At 40.4% G+C, this 21,004-nt stretch overlaps 1 protein-coding gene across 1 annotated transcript; it reads right to left on the bottom strand.

The window, feature by feature from the left end:
- Window positions 1-11,815: 11,815 nt before the first annotated feature.
- Window positions 11,816-14,060, bottom strand: tnip2 (TNFAIP3 interacting protein 2). The gene is made up of 6 exons (XM_037690292.1): window positions 13,752-14,060; window positions 13,185-13,496; window positions 12,939-13,028; window positions 12,533-12,796; window positions 12,295-12,411; window positions 11,816-12,206 (listed from the first exon to the last, which is right to left on the bottom strand). Exons 1-6 carry the CDS (start codon window positions 14,058-14,060, stop codon window positions 11,922-11,924), a joined length of 1,377 nt encoding a protein of 458 aa, XP_037546220.1. The 3' UTR covers window positions 11,816-11,921.
- Between the last annotated feature and the right edge of the window lie 6,944 nt (window positions 14,061-21,004).

Here is a 21,004-nt window from a genome sequence, read left to right as displayed (position 1 = left end):
TGGAGCAGGAGATGGATCGCTGGATTGGGGCCTCATCCACAGTACTGAGGGCATTGCTCCGGTCTGTTGTGGTGTAGAAAAAGTTGACTCGAAAGGCAAAGCTCTCTATTTACTGGTCTGTCTATGTTCCAACCCTCTTCTATGATAATGATGTGTGGATCTCAATTGAAAGGACCAGATTCCGGATACAAGCAGCCTGAATGAGCTATAGAGAGTGATAAGGGTGAGGAGCTTCATCATCTCGGGGCACTCGGAATAGAGCCACTGCGCCTTTTCATCAAAGAGCCAGTTGAGATGGTCTTGGACACCTCCCTCTGGAGGTTCTTCAGGCACATCCCACCAGTAAGAGGCCTGGTGGCAGGCCAGAACTCTTTGGAGGGTTTGTGCCTGATAATGCCTTGGAGTCCCATAGGAGCAGGGGAGAGGGATATCTGGGTTTCTCTCGTGGACCTGTTCTCTCCATGACTCAACTACAGATAAGTGGTTAAAGATGGAGCATATTAAAAGTATAGCATATAAAAAGTTTAATACATGTTTGTGTTACAAACAGTGATGCTGCCACATTTTTTTTATAGGGAGGCCATGTAGGGGCAACTGAAAATCCTGAGGTGATGCACCAAAACCCAGAACAGTGTTTCAGAAAAATTATGTTATAGGTTATTTGACAATTTAAATAATTAACAATTATTGAGCCACATAAATCCGATCACATCTCTTTCAAGAGAGGCCTATACTGTAGGTCTGAAGGCAGCCTAAACTTTTGGTTTGTTGAAGTAAACTGGAGTACCCCGAGAAAACATAAGGAGAACATGCAAACTTCACACAGAAAGACCCCAGATACAACCTAAGACTTGAACCATGGACCTTTGTCCAACAACGTCTCCCCAGTCGACTCCTCGGAGGCAGCCATGGCCAAAGTGGTTCAAAACATCAAAGTTCATGCTCAGTAATCCAGGTAAAAAAAGCCAAAGTTAAGTCAGGTCCTCTGGATGGTTTCTTTTTTTTTCTGAAACATTTTGTCCTTCATCCAAAGGACTTCATCAGTGAGGAGCCACAACAAACTCAGTCCCACAAACAGGAAGGACCTTTGTGTTGTGAGACAACAATGCTATCCACCAACATATAGGACAAACATTTTTTAGGGGTGGCCATGGATACAAATAAAAGTCTTTGTGCTATTTGGTAAAACTTCTGAAATTGTTCGTTAGTGTGTTTTAAGTTTACAGGAAAGCTCACTTCTTGTTTTGAAAACCAAAACAAACCCACGTCCTTCCCTTTTTACTGAGTTATACAATGACCAGGTCAGCTACGGTAATTCAGTAAATGCAGCTAAACTAAGGGATTTAGATTTTCAGTTTGCTGGTCATTTTTACAACTTGCATGCATGAATTTAAAGCAATAGTTCAGATTTTTTTTAAAGTGGGGGTTCAGTCAAAACGTTGGAAAAAATGAATATTTTACGTACTTGTAGATAAATCATTAAACTATTTCAGTTTGGGGGAGTACGTTTTAGTTATGACCAGAATGACAAGCCTATAAACCAGAGCCATGACCAAAGTGGATGTCTTTGGTCTTAAAACATCTCCAGTCTGTAAAGTTTCTTAAGAGTGAATGTTGTTTTATAAACTTCTCCACAGTGGTTGATATCAGAGTACATGGTTATTCAGGTGGAAATGTTCCATCTCTGCCCAAAGTACCATGGTACTCTAAATCGTAAAGCTACAACTAAGTACTGCAGCTTGCAATAAAAAAAACATAATAAAATATATGTGAAACTGGAGTTGTATGAAGCAGAAATTCACTGTTGAATTGGCCCAACTCAAATTAACCATTTGCTCATTAACTAATAAACTCCTCCCCAACTTTTGTCATTCAAAGAGCAATCTGAAATCTTTTTAAAGAACCGCACTTCAACAGATCTGAACTATTAAAAATATAATTTAAAAGAGCTTGGTTAAAATTTTTATTGAACATTTTAGATAAAGAGAGTGAGATATAAACTGACCGTTTAGGGACATTTTGTCTTAAAGGTCCAGTTATTTCAGAAGTTTAGGCAGCCAAATGGATAATGAGGAAGAGGAAGCAGAGGGTTCTGATCATGCTTCCTCTTAACTTTTCCCTAAGAAAGCTTCTTAAAGCGGTGGGAATTCAATTTGACTTCTGACACAATGCATGTGCAAACTGCTGTAAATGTTCTTCAAACAATAGAAGATTTGGGGGTTGTGGGTGTGAGCAGATAGGAGTCATACATTATTTCAGGTATGAATGATAGTCTGGCTGCTTGTATGAGCAAATGTAAATTTATGAGCTCGCTCTCAGTCAGCGCTGATGTAATATCGGATCTACCACATTTAGGCAAATGCCCCAGCAAAAGTACGCAAATGTATCGACCGTTCAAAAGCACCCAGGAAAATGTACGAGACAGAAATGTAGGACATGCTCAAGACGAAACATGAAAATGGAACACGTTTGTTTTTGACATATGCAGAGCCCCTGTTAGTCAGTGCTCGAATTAGACAAAGGTTCACAGGTTTACAAGAAAAATAAGTTTTATGACGCATATTTCCAACTTGTCATCAAAATTCAATTCAATTCAAAAATACTTTATTAATCCCAGAGGGAAGTTAAATGTTGTAACTCATCATCCTGGATTCATTAAAGACTTGAGTTGTTAGAGCTGTTCTGACATTATGTCACTTTGAGTTCACTACATTAACAAAGAAAAGCAAAAAAAAAAAGTGCTCATAGATCAGTCTAACAATGAACAGGGATAAGTATTTGTGTTTTATAGGTTCAAAAGGATCAGAGCTGCCTTGTAGCATGTAATCAGTACTCTGTTCTTTTCATTATTAACTGCCTGCACCCTTAGGATACTGTTGTTTTAAAGAGGGAATCCCCTTCTTTCTAAATGGCTAAAATCTGCCTCAGTGTTGTTTTGATAGTTTAAAGTCTTTTCCTTACCAAGAAGCCCGGAGAGAGAAAAAAACAAGTAATATTAAAGCTGGTTACAACAGTCAATAAACACTGAATTTAAAATGATCTGCTCAGGTCGACAACAATCCATTTCAAATAAACCTGTCTGTTCTGTGGGAATTCCCACCCCAACGGGGGGAAATTCCCATTCTTTTAGAATACACAAAAGATTAAAGGTTGTATGCATCCATTCTGTATTTGCCTGGATAAGTGTCGGGCTGAAGTTTTCCCTATCTGCCTAAGTATATGACAGCTACATCTGTACATCCTGACGCTTTGAAACCAGTTTCTCACAGGAACTGATCTACCGCCGTAACCTTTCTTATTAATCATTTATTTCTTAGAAAAGTTCCAGATACTCAGGTGGGGACTTGTGACCTATTTTTTCCACTCTGAGATTGGTGGGTAGAAAGCTTGTGTCTGTTTTAGACCCTGTTGTAATGTGTGGGTGTGAGCTGGCGGGTGGGGGGGGGAGAATCCCCATCAGACAATTATGGCCTTTTTAAGGTCTGTTTCTATTTCAGCTCCTTTGTGTGCGGTTTGTCTATGTAGACAAGATTCTAAAGTTGCCCTTTAGAAGCCAAGTTTGGCAGCAATTGTTCTAAAGGTTTATGAGGTGGGACTAATGTGTTTTGTAAATTAAAACAATTTTTGGGGAAACATTTAAACCATAAATATTTAAAATTGTGTTTATGATGATGCCTGGTCTCACCGAAGCCAACTTCCAGACCTCCCAGTAACAGTGTGTACTTTACCTCTTCCCCCCCCCCCCCTAAATACAATAACGTTAACTTCAAAGTTCATGCTCAATAATCCAGGTTAAAAAAATCCAACAAAGTTCAGTCAGGCCATCTGGACGGTTTATTTTTTTGTTGAGATGTTTTGTCTTTCATCCAAAGGACTTCATCAGTCCAAGGAGCCACAAACAAACTCAGTGTCACATGCAGGACACTCCCATAGTGGAGCAACCAGTTTGCTGGTGATAAATACTCCTCTGAGGCAGCCATAGCCAAACTGATGAAGTCCTTTGGCTGAAGGACGAAACGTCTCAACAACAAAATAAACCGTCCAGACGACCTGACTGAACTTTGTTAGACAATAACATTAACTTTAAAATTGTTACACTAAAAAACGGTTCTACAAATGAGAAAATACATTTTGCTGCTGTACTCTCTGGCGGAAACTTGGACATCTATCTTGTAGGGTCGCTAAACAGCTAGCTATTCTGTCAAAAAATATTTTTTAGTGTTAAAAGAAATTTTAGATACATATTTTATGTTATTGTTACATGAAAACTGTTATGTGTGTTTTGCTGTTTGTTTTTGTTTGTCTGAGCCAGACTGTGTGTTTCAGGTGTTTGTGCTAAGCTGAGCTTATTATCCTCTGCTTGTCCCGGAGTTGAGTCACCGGCCAGCAGTTGGACAGGGAGGTCCAGGAATTTCTTTCCACAGCCTCCTTTTCCAGCTCTGGGAGGATTCAAAGGCATTCCTAGGCCAGCCGGGAGACTTTAGCCACTTTTCCACAGCTCCTCCTTGGCCCCGCTTTACCTTGCTCAGGCCAGTCCCGTGTTCTTTTCCACAGGACCTTCTTCGTGGAACCGGCTTGTTTTTTCAGTACCTACTTCTCTGCGGTTCCGTTGAGGCCAAGCAGGACCCTAAAACGTGACATCAGCACACTGTCGGTTACTGATTGGTCAGGGGGCGGAGTCATTGGCCGGAGGGCGGAGTTTTAGAAACTTCCACCGCATCCTGATCCGCCATTTTCTTTTTAATCTGCCATTAGAAACAACTTGAATCCGGAGGGGCGTATTTTGGAGTATTTTGAAGGTATAAACAAACAATAATGTCACAACCTTGGTCAAATGCTGAAGTTCAGGCGTTTTTGTGTTTGCTGGCCGACGAAAAAGTTCAGAGCGAGCTAGACGGAGCGATACGTAACAAGAAGGTTTTTAAAGAGGTGTCAGTGTGTTGATAATAATGATCTGCCCACTAAAGGGGCACTAATGGGCACTATGGAAACGGAAAATGAAGCAATCTGACCTTTACCGGCCCAGTAAGGGCCGAGCTGAGCAGGACCTATGGAAATGATGCAATAGTCTCTCCAGCGTGTCCTGGGTCTCCACTGGGGTCTTTTCCCAGTTGAACATGTACAGAAAACCTCCCTAGAGAAATGTCCAGGGGGGCATCTTTACTAAATGCCTAAGCTACATCAACGGGCTTCATTCAATGTGTAGGAGCAGCTCTACTTCGAGTCTCTTCCGGATAACTGAACTTCTCTTCCTATCTCTAAGGGAGAATCCAACTACAATGCGGAGAAAACTTCAAAACCAGCTCTATCTGCCATCTTGTTCTTCTGGTCACTCCCCAGAGTTCGTATTGATGATAGACTGATTTGTAAAGAGTTCTTCATCTTGCATCTCAGCTCCCACTTTCCATAAGGGACGGGCACAGAGTATTCAACGCTGCGGAGGTTGCACTGATCTGTCTGTTCTCATGTTCTATTCATCCTTCACTTGTGAACAAAATGTCACGATACTTGAACTCCTTCACTTGAGGCCATCCCAGCCAGTTGAGGGAGTCCACTATTTCCCGACTGAGGATTATGGCCTCAGATTTTGAGGTCCTGATCCTTCTCCCAGCCAGTTCGCACTTGGCTGTGAGTCACTTCAATGAGAGCTAGAGATCACGTCACAATAACCCCACCAGGACCATATAATCAACAAATAGCAGAGATGGAATCTTGATGCCAGCAACCTGGACCCCTTCAATCCCTTGGCTGCACTGAGAAATTCTATCCATGAATTTTTACAGATTACCAAATCAGTTGGGGTTTTTTAAAACCACAAATTGACATCCATTATCCCTTACCACTTCCTTTTAGGGTCACTGGTGCCCATATCCAGCCATCACTGTGAGAGAGGTGGGGTACACCCTGGACAGGTCGCAAGTCCATCACAGGGCACAAAGTGACTAATTTTTTGTGTATTTCCAAAAATGTATTTAACAGATTTTATCATTTTTAATCTGATTTAACAGTTACATTATGTGAAATAAGGGGCAGTTAGATGGATCACGTCTACCTGTCAGGCCTAGGCCACAAGCAAGCCTTATAAATGGAAAGATGGAAAATTGACTTTGGTCCTGAATGTTCAGAGAAGACAACAGTCGCAGCCCGACACAAGAAAAAAAAAAACTTCCATGAAAAACCCCTTCTCAACGTCTAATCAAGTCAAGAATGCTCTTTAGTAAGTAGACATATCATCATCCAAATCTACCAAGAAACATCCACAAGAACCACACAGTTAAAAACATTCATCTGCCTCAAGAAGAGGATATTAAATTTGTATCCAGCAGTCAAAAGTACCTAAGTGAGAAAGCCATGAGCTCATCACTTAAAGCTGATAACATCCTCTGCAAACCACACGGCCACAGTGTGATCCATAAACACGGTGGTTTATGGATGGTGGTTTCCAGTGGCTGTGGGTATCTATGGGCCTCGTAGGTTATAAAGCAGTGATCATCAACACGTTTTATTAAAGAGACAGATTATTTCTGATCAAGGAATGTGAGGGTTAACTTTTGATTAGCCATTGTTTAGGTCTGTTTGAGTGGTCTGCTTTGTTTATTCAAATTTCTGCTGCCATAAATAGATGCTTTATCATGATGTGTTGTTTTTTTCTGAATCACTGTACATAAAGTGTAAATAAAAAGGAAATGTCAAAAATTAAGCTAAAACAATGAAATAAAAGCTACTTTAAAGGTATAAGTTAGGCTGAAAGGAGATTGGATTAATAATTGACAGGAGTTGCTTTACTTTCACTTGAAGGCAACATTAAATACAAAGATGGAGCAGTTCTTTCAACAGTAAATAAATTGCAGAAGATTCTTGCGCCAACTGTGAATCAACCTCAGAAAAAACCTATCCACAGCATGCCAGCAATAAATGAGTATCTCCAGTCTTGAGTTAAAACCAAACTCTTCTGTATTATAATTTTGTGTTCTTCTAACTTGGACTAGAGCGAGTAAACAGTTTACTGTGTTGGATTATGTTTGATTTAATTTGAAATTCTTAGTGGGCTGAATGGAATGAGATTGAGAGTGGGCTGGTAGTCGATGCTCGCCGTTCTAACAAGTGTCAAAAGCAGAAATATGGCATCTCAGACTAGGCCTAAGGTTGATTGCATTGCAGAGTGCCAATGGGCAACAACTTGTAAGGATTACAAACACAACTCAGTAAGCTTTGTTGCTGAAGATTAGATTTAGCAAATAAATCACCTGATCTTGACTCCAAACCACTGCATTTAACTCACTGCAGACAAACTAAAGACAGAAACTTTTCTTCTTCATCTTCTTCTTTCGGCTTTTCCCTCTTCAGAGGTCGCCACAACAAGTCATCCCCCTCCATCTCACTCTGTCCTCTGCATCCTCTGTCCTCACTCCAACTACCTCCATGTCCTCTCTAACTGCATCCATATATCTCCTCTTTGTCTTTTTCCTGGCAGCTGCATTTCTAACATCCTTCTACCAATATACCCACTGTCCCTCCTCTGGACATGTCCAAACCATCTCAGTCTGGTCTCTCTAACTTTATCTCCCAGTTGTTCAACCTGTGCTGTACCTCTGAATATCTCATTCCTAATCTTATCCAGCCTTGCCACTCCTAAGAAGATCCTCATCATCTTCATTTCTGCCACTTCCAGTTCTTTCTCCTGTCTTTTTGTCCATGTCTCTGTCTCCAGACCATACAAATAGCTGCTCTCACCACTGTCTTGTAACCTTTTCCTTTGACCTTTGCTGACACCCTTTTGTCGCAAATCACTCCTGAAACTTTTCTCCATCCTGCCTGGACTCTCTTTTTCACCTCTTTACCACACTCCCCATTTTCCTGGACCGTGGACCCCAAGTATTTGAAGTCCTGCACCTTTGTGACCTCTGCTCCTTGTAGTCTCACTGTTCCACCAGCCTCCCTCTCATTCACACACATGTACTCTGTCTTACTAAGGCTGACTTTCATTCTTCTTCTTTCAAGTGCATACCACCACCTCTCCAAGTTATCTTCCACCTGTTCTCACCACAGACCACAGTGTCATCTGCAAACATCATAGTCCACAGGGATTCCTGCCTGACCTTATCTTAGTCGGTCCATCACCAGAGCAAGAAGGGGCTCAGAGCCGATCCCTCAGCACTCGGAGTCCATAGACGCTTGTAAAAAATGCACATGCGCAGTTATTCCGCTTTGTTACAAGAGATAGGATGAATCTGGGTGCACCACTCCAGCACTCTGTAAAGGTGCAGCGTACGGATCGAGCTTCCGGTCCCGCTGTACCAGTAAGATTTATTAATTATAGTGATGCACAATATTGGATTTTTGGCTGATATCTGATATGTTAAAACTTATTTGGCCAATAATCGATAACGATATTTTATATATCTTTGTCAGAACATAGCTCTCTTATTTAGGCTCATTTGCTACAAAAATTGTGTAACATCTGTAAGAGCTGGTGGCATATATTCAGTAACATCCATATGCATAGCACTTTAACTTATATTAAATGAAAAGTGTTAAATGTTATTTATTAGCATTAGTCACCTGCGATGCTGTCTCACTTGTGGAGGCTTGTTCCAGGTTCCTAGCTGCAGTGTGGGATCCTCTGCACTCCTGTGCATGAAGGACAGACTTTTAAGTTCAAAGTTTTTGTCTATCCATTGTGCCATAAGACTAATCATGCTAACGGGGCTAACACATGACGTCTAAATGTCTGTGGCAAAACTCACCCAAGTGCTATCGGCTATTAGCTTCTCAATGACGTCGGGAATGACGGCTTGCAACTCGGGTAAGGTTATGTCGGAAAAATATCTCTGACTGGGGACAATGTAGCGAGGCTCAACATAGTCCAAAAATCTTCGGACTCCAACATCCTCACCAACGGAAAAAAAAAGCAACCTTCTACACCGCCAACATTTTGAATTTTCCTCTCTGCCGTGAGATCAGGTAGGCACGCATGATGTAATCGCGTTGTGTTGCCGCTGCAGGCATCCTTGTCACTGGGTTGTCATACAAAACCAGTGTCTTTTGTATCGGTGAGTTATTTTGATGGAATGTCCGATATTGAACTTTAACGCTAATATCGGCCGATACGATACCATGTCAATATCGTGCATCCCTAATTAATTTTTTGTTTGTTTTTTGTCCCGAAAAAAATCGTGCAGTGCCAAGTCACAACCGTTATTTGAAATGTTCTATCCAGAATTTTCCAGGCCTTCCTTGTATTTACATGTGACCCTTTGTTTAGCAAGAATTACTAGTTATTAGTCATTCGAGTTGCTCTACATGCAGTAAGTAATCACACAATTATACTGTGAAAATGACCATTCATTACAAACCTCTTAGTCTGGTACAACTTGGCGTAAAATCACAAAATTAGGCAAGTTTGCTTTTTAAAATGCTGGTGAATTTAACATTTAGCGCTATAAAAATGTGCCCTGCTTTTATGTTTTTAAAGTGTTATTTCTTTAGAAATCAGTACAAGTGAGATCACCCTCACAAAAATGCTGCAGTTGTTGGGCTACGTCTTGTGCTCTGCAGCTGCTCACTTCCTTTTTAAAAGCAGGGGATGTCCAGCTTCCTGTGCTTGCAACACAAAACCCATGACAACCGATTCATCGAGCAGCATCGTTGCTGCGTTCGTGTCAAAATGACACTTCGCAGTGAGTTTTTCTTCCTTTTGTATATTTTAGTTCACCAGCACGTTTACATGCTTGTTGAGGTATAACTTTAGCTGCTCGTCTCTGCACCTCTGCAATAAATAACAGCTGGGAATCTGGCTGTGACAGTACAGCGTGCCCAATCAGGCAACACAAGGAAGGGGTTTTCCACCGTGCACAAACACATGCACATGTGACATGCTAAAAAGACATCAACTTAAATTAGGTAGCGCCAACGTTTTTGTGGTCAGGTCATGATCTGAGCTTGAAGCTGGAGGCTGCAGACTCGTCTCTCGATTAAAAAAATAAATAAAAAAGCAACGCAGTTAGGAGCACAATTTTAAAAACGTATAAATCACATTCAAGAGAAAACAAGTATTTTATTACAAAAATAATGTGCCATTAACAGAAAAACATCCACGTTTTGTCAGTTTAAATATTTTTTTTTTTACACACATTCTTTCAAATGTTCGATCTATTTATCCCCTGCTGTAAAATATTTGATCCTATAATGTTTAAACACACACAAAAAATGTATTTTTTATGGCTTAAGTTGGAAAAAAAAGGAAAATACAAAATTGCACTGAAACAATCAGACTTTTCCAAGTTAGATACACGAAGAAAATAAATATAAATATGGTAATATATTTATAAATTTGTCAATGAAAATATATATTTTAAGTCAATACAATACTAACAATAGCACCACATGAACAACTACAGATCCAAAGTAAGAAGCTTATCCATTATTAATCATATCATGATACATTTTGGGCTAAATGACAAGAAAGTGCAATAAGTTTGTAAATTTTACATTGAGGTATATAAAAGTTTAAATATTACGCTGAACTCTTCTCTCCCAAACACAACGAGCGAGCAGAGCCACAGAGCTCTCACTGGGTGTTCGGCACCGCACTCGGCTAAATGAACTCATTTCCTCTTGCACAAAAGGCAAAATTTGGATTTTGCATCACTTTGTAAAAAGAATAATAAAAAAAAAGCTTTTTGTGTCAGTTGTTTTGTAGTCAGAAATTTGAATCTCCACCCAGGTTATTTTCTTCATTGTAGTGCTGGGGTCTTGAGTGGCCTGTAAAGGTGGTATCTTACTGGACTGCAAGCTATTTTAATGATGTTGTTAAAGCACTGGATGCTAAGGATTATTGTGCTGCACTTTATTTAGGCTTTTGACACTGTGGACCATGACATCTCATGTCATACGCTCTCAGAAATTAGTTTCTCAGATCACAATACTGGTTGGTTCTCTATTTCTCAGATGGGTGTCATTGTGTTCAACATAATGGTACTTCTTCCAGTTATCTAACTGTTAACAATGGTGTACCACAAGGCTCCGTCTTAGGACCCACCCTCTTCACAATCTACATAAGTAATGTAAGTCCGATCATCCCTGATGCATCCTTACATTTCTATGCTGATGATACAGTTGTTGTCGAGCTAAAACAGTTGCTAAGGAATTTCCAGCTTTTGCAATCCGATTTTTTGTCAACATCCAGTCAGATTTGTTCTGTCTCAAACTGGTGCTAAATGCCGACAAAACCAAAGGGATGTTGTTTTCAAACAGGAAGTCGGTCCCAGCAGTCCTTCCTTCTATTTTACCTTCAAATGGTGTTCCTATTGAGTTTGTCGATTCTTATAAATACTTGGAAATCTTGGTTAATTCGCATCCCTCTTTTAAGCCCCATGTTGGAAACTTGGTAAAGAAACCGGAAGTAAAACTGGGTTTCTTTTTCAGAAATAAATCCTATCTAACTCTGAACTTGAACTGACATATTGGTGGCTAGTTGGTGACAAAAAAAATCGACAAGAAGTGGTTTGAGACCAAGTGAACAGAAAGCTGTTTTGCAAAACTCCATTCTTTCTTGTGCAAATTGTTTTGTTGCCCTCCTCCGCCCACCGCGTGCCTGCCTCGTCATGTTTTGTAGCCATCTTGGCAGGCCCCGTTTGAAATGAAGATGAGCAGATGTGGACCAGTTTTTCAGTCATCATTAATTATTATATTTTAGAGGTTTTCAGATCTGGACAGGTCTCAGCTGTTTTCCATCACCTGCTCCCCCGCAGGTGTCAGAAAGAGCTCCAGCGACACGGCTGCACGTCTTTGTGACTCACGCAAGGAATTCGAGAACCCTGCGAACGTTGCAAGACGTCCTGGAGACGTCACCGTGAGCGTGGTTCACAAACTAGTCGCAGCCCAGTGAGATACCGCCTTAAAGGACGAACTTGTTCAGCTTAGAGACGGCCGCACTCTTCCAAGTGGTTGATGCACTTTGAGTTTGTGTCGGTGAACCTGGCGGAGCAGTGTGGACACTGGATCTCTGACAGGCCCGCGAGTTCATTCCAGTTTGTCAGTTCTGCTGCCGTGGCGGCCGCTGCCAGCGCTGGCGGCTGCTGCTGCCTTTCAGGAGAAGTCCTTAACAGAGGCTCCGAGGAGTCCTTACTTCTCCTCGAGGAGATCCTGTGTCCTATGTGCACACGACACACTGAGCCCACGTCCCTGCTTTCTCTGCTCGCTCCCTAAAGAGATTTACAAACACCGCGTCAAGCCAAACACATGCGGAACAAATGGATGCTTCTGCACCCAGCTGAAGGGCTGGCCTCTCACCTGTTTGCGTAGCTTCTGCTTCAGCTGAGAAATCTGCTCTTTTAGGTCATCGATCTGACTCTGTGCGTTTTCCCTGTCAGCACGCTCCGACTTGAAGTCGTCTGTGTAAATCAGGGCCTTAAGAAAAATTAAATAAAACAGCGTTTACTCCAGAGTAATAAACAATAAGGTGGGATGATGAACAGAAAGTTGATGATAATCTCAGGGTGCTTCACATGCAGGAAAACACGTCACTAACCTGCTGCTCCAGTGTCTGGATTCGCTCCTGGGTTTGCCGCTTTATCTCCTCGACTTCTCTATCCAGCCTCGCACACTGTCTGATTTTCTCTTCCAGTAAGGCGTTGAGCCTGGAGATCTCCTGGTGAAGCAGCCCCGTGCTGACTGAGCCCACCGCAGGCATCAAGCCCTGCCCAGCGCTCTCCTTCAGCCTCTGACACAGACCTCGGATGTAGTCCTCCCTGCTGGAGTCGTACTTCTGCCACTGGGAGTTCAAACCCTGCACCTAAACAACAACAAGAAATATTAAGTTTTTGTGTCTTGCATCCAATTATTAAGCTCATGTTGAGTTTACATGATGTTAATGTTTTATTTTTCTGGAAAAAAATAAAGAAACTCGTTAGGAAACATCTAAACAGAGGACTTACATAAGCTACGCGCTGCTTTAGCTGTCGATTCTCCTCTTGAAGCTGATGAACTTGGGACTTGGCAGCACTCGGGTCAGAAGACTCTGATGTCTGTTATAAATATTGTTGCCAAAAACAAGTTAGTATCTAATTACACCCTTAAGAAGAAGCAATAAACCTGAACTAAGGTGGCATTTAAAAATAAAATATGGACAGTTAGCACAAATACAAGAAAAACACCACCCTAGTGTCAGTTTTATTACCCACCTCCTTTGTTTGTTGCTGCTGGAACATTTCCTCCACTTCTCCTCCTCTTCTGTCTTCCTTCTTCTCCTTCTCCAGCCTGGCCAGCAGCTCCTGGCACACCTTCACGGTTGCACTGAGCTGGCCTCGCAGCTGCTCAGCCTCCTCGGCCAGTGACGTGCAGAGGACGGTCCTGGTGGCCTCTGCCCGCTCCTTCTCCTCCAGAACCGAGCGCAGCCTGTGGATCTCCCGGTCCTTCTCGTGGCCCGGCTGACACCTGATGCTCTCCAGCTCCAGCTCCTTCTCTCGGAGCTGCAGGTTCAGCCTCTGGATCTCCTGGATTGAGAGGACAAGATGGATGAAAATCAAAACACGCGATTTCTTGTTTGTTTTTTTGTTAAAAACAATCTAATATCGCTCTCAGACTCTGCAATTAAATATGAGTTCTAGTATTGAAGTGCTGCTGAAGATGACTCATGCAACAGAGAATATAATCAAATATAAAAAAGCAAGGTGTCAAAACTGATTTTTTGAAAGCTTGGACTTACTAAAAACAGTTTTGACAGTTTTAAATGGCTTTCATATATTTACCTCCGCTTTCCGAGCCGCCGTGAACTCAGCATCATCCCTCCTCTGTTTCAGTTTGCACATTTCTTTGAGTAAACTTTCCACCAGCGAGTTGGACGGACTGAAGCCCACCGGCTCGTCCTCCCCCACCGCCATGTAGATCCTCTCGTGTCTCCCCAGCCTGGCTTTTAAATCCGCAATGATGTTGTCCTTCACGCAGATCTGTTTGTTAAGGAGCTCGATTTCCCGCCGCGACTCGTGATACAGAGTGTTGAGCACGCGCGTCTTCTCCCTCCGCACGTCGTCCTCCATGTTTACACTCGAGTCATCCATCGCAGTTTGCCGTGATAGTCCGAATAGTAGGCGATGAATTTGTGCCAACAGCCTTTCAAAGCTTCCTTACCAACCGGGCTCCACGGAAAATATATTTGAAAGACGGCAGGGCTCCGTTTTGAGGACGCTCAAAAAAAAAAAAAGTCCGCGGGGAAGTTCCCTAGGAAATCCCCCAAGACCGTTCGGGGATATTATTCTCGACACTGATGCTCCAAATCTCCGACAGAAATTTACCTTCTCGCTGTGTGTTTCTAAAAGACACGGGGTAAAAAGCAGAGGTGTCAAATGTCGGATCATTAAAAGACCGAACCGTCCTGTCAAAGAAAACGTTTTTGAAAAGAACATACGGTCGCTGCCTTCAAGGTCGTCGTAAATTTTAGCTTTGTTACCATAATTGTTCAAATATCTGAATTTATGGTACATTTCTTTTTACCAATCCCACAGTTTGGTGTTGTGGCTTTAAACTGAAAGCTTATGATAACGGAAGTCTACTAGACCATTGCAAACTCTATAATTTCCCAGCGTAATTTAAAGGGTTACCAAACACTCGGGTCCTTACTCATCATATCATCAGTCTCGTGTCAAATTCCCGCTCCAGATTAAACTTTTGTCCCGTTTAGAGTTTCCCCAACAACCTTAAATGCATCTGAAGCTTTGCTTGGGCGGGTGATTATGTAATTGTGTAAATGTTTATGAAGCATTCACATTATTGTGATTCATTTTTCTTCCGTACGTTTTTCGGCATTTTTCGAGTTCCACAATTTTTGTGCTATTTCATCAATTCATATATGAAAATGTTCAGCTCGTTCAGAAACTGACTTTTGATATTGGTGCAACTTTAGCTTTTTGAAATTTTGCCTTTTCTGCTACTTTTTTTTTTCCTCATACAAAATGAATTGGGCTCATTTTACATCTTTCAAATCTTTAGATCTGTTTACAACCTTTTACTGCTACTTTCACGTTTTGTTCTACTTCAGCTTCTTTCAGCTTCCCTGTGCAAATTAAAAAAAATCCAGCTACTTTCAGCTGTTTTCAGCTGTTTTTTTTAGCTTTTTTAATTCTTTCTGCTAACTACAACATGTTTGTGATTTTTCTAACTTCTTTCTGCTCATTTCAGCTTTTGATGCTCTTTTCAGCTGATTTATTCAAGTTTCAGCTTTTTCTGCTATTGCTATTTATTTTTATGCAAATTTGAGCTTTTTCTGCCTTTTTGCACTCATTGCAAGTTTTTTCAGCCTAATTCAGCAAAAACGTGCTGTCTCCACTTCTAGTAATTGAAGCTTCTTTATGCTTTTTTAGCTACTTTTCAGCTTTTTTTTTTTTTTTTTTTTTTGCATATGCAGCGTTTGTCAGATAATTTCCACTTTGTTGTGCTGATTTCTGCTTCCTTCTACAAGCGTCTTCTTTCTGCTTTCTTCTGCTAAGCTTGTTTTACCTTTTCAGCTACACATTTCTAGCATTTTTAGCTAAATTAATCTGTTTTCAGATAAATTCAAGTTTTTCATAGTAATTTCTTATAATTCCAGCCTAATTAACTTCTTTCTGCTAATTTCAGCTTGTTGTGCTCCTTTCTGCTTTTTCTGCCAATTTCAGCTTTTTCTGCTATTTCAGCTACTATTTAGTGCTAAATTTAGCATTTTTAGCCAATTCCACATTTATTTTTTAGCTAATTTCAACTCCTCCCACTTCTGGTAGGTTAAGCTTCTTTCAGCCTTTTCAGCTACTTTTCAGCTTTTTTTTTTGTTGCTAAATTCAGCTTTTTAAAAAAATGTATTTCCTAATTTTTGTGCTAATTTCCACCTATTTAAATTCAATTCAGCAAATATGTGTTCTGTTTTCTTCTGATAACAATCTTCTATTTCAGCTACATTTCAGCACTTTTTTTTTAGCTAATTTCAGCTGTTTTTCAGCAAGTTCTTCAGCAATAAGCATTCCACACTGCATTTTCACAGGAAATACAGTTTTTCTAGTTTGTTGTTGGTGCCCATGTCTGTTAGCAAAATATTTCATGGACTACTCGATGGATTTAATGGAAATTCTCAGAAAGGTTTTTTTACTGGATGTACAGCTGCAACTGATTAAACTTGGAACCCAATCCATTTTAAGACGTCTGTCACTAAACACAAAAAGGGCCTTAACTCAGTCACTTTTACAGATATTTATCTATAATTTGGAGTGGCAGTAGCTGAGAGTCATACCTAACACATAACTTGAGCATAAACACATTGTGCAAGATTTGTTTAGAATTTTGGCTTTATTCTTTGTAAATCAAAATAGCTCAACCTTAGCTAACAAGGCTAGAGCAATAATTAAGTCTGTTGTATTGAACTATAATTAGGTGTAGTAGTTGCTGAGGGTGATACACAACACATACTCTGAGCACTAACACATTACACAAGATGTTTAAAGTTTTGCCACTGACGTCTTGCCAGCCAAATTCAACATGACCACCACAGCTAATCAACCTTGGCAAGAACAAAATGGCTATAAGTCAATTTGACAGATATTAAAATAAAATTTGACATAGTACAGCTGATATGATCTCCAATATATACTTGGAGAGCTAAAAGATTGCCCAAGATCTTCGTTACTTAAAGAAATGCAGCCACACAGGGACTTTATGGCTGGTTTAATGATTAATTGTGTGACGCAGGGACGGATGTTTTATGTTCGTGGAACATTTTTGCTTTCTGATATTTACAGATTACGCCACAGCTGTTTCTCTGGAATATGCCGTAGGAGCTTGTGTGCACTGATTGTGACCTCATGATACTGTGGAATTATTTACTCTTAAATTGTTTTATTATGCTCTGTAATGTTGGTGATGAACTGACATGATCAAGCATAAATGACACAAGTGATGACAAAAATACAAAGTTAAATATACAAAAATGCTTTTCTTTAGTCCAAAATGTTTGTTAAGCTTAATATGAGAAACTAACTGTAAACATGAATATAATTTCAAGTTTAAAAATGTAGCATTCATAAGTTAACCTTTTAAAAATGCAGACATAATTTGCATTTTGTTATTTCTAAGTAATTCTAACTCTATGTACAGTAATTTTTCAAAACACTGGCTGAAACATCATGTTTTCCTATTTTACCTTCCTGGGGGCGGGGCATGTGCAGGATGTGACACAGGTGGTATTAGTCCATGAACAAAAATGTCATCTGGTCCTACTTTTTTCTAAAGCTCTTAATCTTCAACTTTCTTTTTAACCAGCAGTTAGTTAAGTTGAAAAAAAAAAAAAAAAGCAGAAGTTTGGGTCAAGAATAAAGTTAAAAAAATTTAAAAAAAAAAAGCCATTTTAAAATTGTTTCCAATTGCAACAACAGGCAACATAAAATGTAAAATAAGACCTTATGGCCCATTAATCACACAAATAATAAATAAGTCACTGCAATCTGGTCAAGTTCCACTGCCTCTTAAAACTTCCATCATTAGACCTCTTCTGAAAAAATCTAATTTGGATCCAGACATTCTTTCTAATTACCGCCCAATTTCTCACCTCCCATTTCTGTCAAAAGTGCTGGAAAAAGCAGTTGCTGCTCAGCTGCAGATCCACCTACAACAACACTCTCTGTATGAGAAGTTTCAGTCTGCTCTGTGCAGCTCACAGTACTGAGACCGCATTGCTGACAGTCACCAATGATGTCCTCATGGCTGCTGACACTGGTTCTCCCTCCCTCCTTGTTCTCATTGACCTCACTGCAGCTTTCAACACTGTGGACCATAGCATCCTCCTCCACCGTCTTCATGTGGAGGTCGGTCTCTGTGACACTGTCCTGGACTGGTTTAAATCTTTCCTCTCCAATAGGCTGGAATGTGTTAGTCTTGGCAATGCCAAATCCCAGACTGTTTGTGTCTCCTGTGGTGTCCCTCAAGGGTCAGTTCTAGGGCCCCTGCTATTTTCCCTTTACATGTTACCTTTAGGTAAAATTATTAATCAGTACATTTCTTTTCACTGTTATGCCGACGATACACAGCTTTACATCAGGACTGGAGCATCATCTTCACCATTGTCATCTCCATCTTCACTCGCTGTCCTCTCTACCTGTCTGGAGGAGATAAGGGCATGGATGAATCAGAACTTTCTTCAGTTAAACTGCTCCAAAACAGAGGCCATACTGATTGGCACCCCTCACCAGGTTCAAACCTCATCTATAACGACTATTTCCTTTTCTGGACAAGACATCCCCCTCTCCACCTCTGTTACAAATCTTGGAATAAAAATGGACTCTCATCTTACATTTGAAAATCACATTAAGCATCTGTTTAAAACCTGTTTCTTCCATCTTCGAAATATTTCCATTCTTCCATCTCTCACTTTTGCTGATGCAGAGAAACTCGTCCATGCTTTTGTCTCCTCCAGGCTCGACTACTGCAACTCCCTGTTTACTGGAATACCCGGCAAAAACCTTCAGAAGCTTCAATATATTCAAAACAGTGCAGCCAGGATTTTATTGAGAGCTCGTAAATTTGAACATGTTACACCCATTCTCCATAACCTCCATTGGCTTCCTGTCACCTACAGAATTCAGTACAAAATTGCTCTCATCACTGTTTATACGGAAATTCACCAGATTATCTGAAGGACCTTCTTGCTCCATATTCATCCACCCGGTCCCTACGATCACAGAACAGTCATCTCCTCCACCTTCCACAAACTAAATTAAGGACCATGGGAGATCGGGCATTCTGTGTGGCAGCCCCCCACCTCTGGAACTCCCTCCCTGACTATCTGAGAGCTCCACAATCATTGACTGACTTTAAAAAAGGCTTAAAGACTTTTCTTTTTAAGCAAGCCTATTCTGCCTCCACATGATTGTATCATTGATTTTAGTTGATTTTATCACTGATTTTAGTTGCACTCTGTAGCACTTTGAGATTTTTGTTAATGAAAAGTGCGTTACAAATTAAATTCATTATTATGGCTCTACAATAAAGTAAATATAAAAATGAATAAATATAAGCAAAGATAACTTTGAACATACGTAAATGTACTTTCAATTAAAAATGAATTAAGTGTCAACATTTGTCCGTTTTGATCATTTTAAATATTTATTTTATTGCATTCTGGGTAAATAATCCTGTTCAAATGTTGTAAAATGTTTCAGTATTTCACTCTGGGGTGTGTCTAGAAGAGTGAAACAAAGTAAAGACATTCATAGTGTTGTTTAATTTTCAGTCTAAAGCTACAACTCCAAAATGGGGGTTCTTAGAAAAGATTTTGTTTGAACAGTTCATATCTTACCTGTTGTAGATAATTTCTTTGAATGTTGGAGAAACCGCTTAATTCTGTCAGACAAGATAAAGAGTCTGAGGGCACGGCAAGACCAACGTGGATTGTCACCATCTTAAAATGACGCCAGTCTTATAAATATCACAACTATTTATACAAACATCAATGTATACACCTTTACTGTCTATATTGCATTGCATGGCTAATTTCCTGCAGAATAAATAAAGTTCTATCTTATGTTATTCTCTTACATTATTATTAATCTGGATTTCATGGTTATTTAGAGATGCAATTAGCAGCAGCTAGCTGTAGCACAACTGCTAGCATAGCCCTACAGAACCTCACTGACCTACACAAGGTGAGGTCAGTGAACAAGGCCAGGCTGATTCTGGCAGATCCTGTTCATCCACTCCATGGTGAGTTCAGTTTGCTTCCATCTGGACGCAGGTATCTGCAGCCCAGATGTTGGACGAAGAGACTGAAAAACGAATTCATCCCTGTAGTGATCAGGCTTCTCAACGAACAATGATGTTATTTTAATGTCTTGTTATGGATGTTTTGTGTGTCTACTGACTGTGAAACAAATGGCCCCTTGAAGATAATAAAGATTCTTGAACTTGAACACTTCATGATGTATCCTGGGACACTTTGCAGGGATGCCATACTATAGCGCAGCAGATACTCTAACATATGCTAGAATATCTGTGTAACATAAACTTTACAGTTCTGACATTGTGTAGGAGTTTTTCACTGTCCCCACATCTGCATCTGTAAAAATTTGATTTCCTTCAGAGTTTGCATTGAACTATAAAACGGTGTATAGGTCAGATCAAAGTGAAACTAACGTCTAGACTGTAGGAGTGCTGAATATTTTTCCAACATTCATCCAACAGGTTCAGCAGGTTTATTCTGTCCAGTGGAGAGTCCCACTTACTTCAAGGTGAAGCAGAGCATGATGGTGGTTGTGGAGGTGAGTCATTCACCATCTCATGGCAGTCATGTGACAGCAGACAATACAGAAAAAAGGTGAAGTTTGACACACAAAAAAAACATGCAGGAAGGAATCTGATCTGATCTAATCCTTTTGAATACGGTGACACACTTTCATGTCTCGTGGTATTCTGAACTTCTTTCAGTTTTTCCCTCTTACGGGGGTCACCACAGGGAGTCATCCTCCTCCATCTCAACTACCTCCATGTCCTCTCTAACTATTCTGAACAAGTAGTTTAAATATTTGTCCTTCTACCACCCCCTTTTGGTTCCTTTTTGAATTTGAAGTCACAGGCTTATGCCTCTCAGAGGCTTATCTAACACGATGAGCAACCCACATTTTCATGTCAGAGACTGTCTGACACTTGACACAAATTAAATCATGAATGGACTGCACCTGTCTATTTAATCAAGATACTCAAAGCGCTTTACTGTGCCCTCAGTTACCCATTCATACAGCACTCTACTATATCTCTACAAAGCTAATCTGAACAAATCCTTTTGTAAAGATTTCTGTATTTTCTGGCGTATAAGTTGCTCCGGAGTATAAGTCGCATCAGTCAAAAAAAAAAACCCATCACGAAGAGATAAAAAACATCCATGTCGCATTTATTATGCGTTTATTTAATGGTCAAAACAGCTTAATTTCGCCTGGGTGGTGCGGCGCCATCCATCCATCCATCCATCCATCCATCCATCCATCCATCCATC

Source organism: Nematolebias whitei, chromosome 16 (assembly GCF_014905685.2).
Source record: "Nematolebias whitei isolate Nwh7 chromosome 16, NemWhi1, whole genome shotgun sequence".
Classification (NCBI taxonomy): domain Eukaryota; kingdom Metazoa; phylum Chordata; class Actinopteri; order Cyprinodontiformes; family Rivulidae; genus Nematolebias; species Nematolebias whitei.
This window is presented reverse-complemented; position numbering and strand designations above follow the sequence as displayed.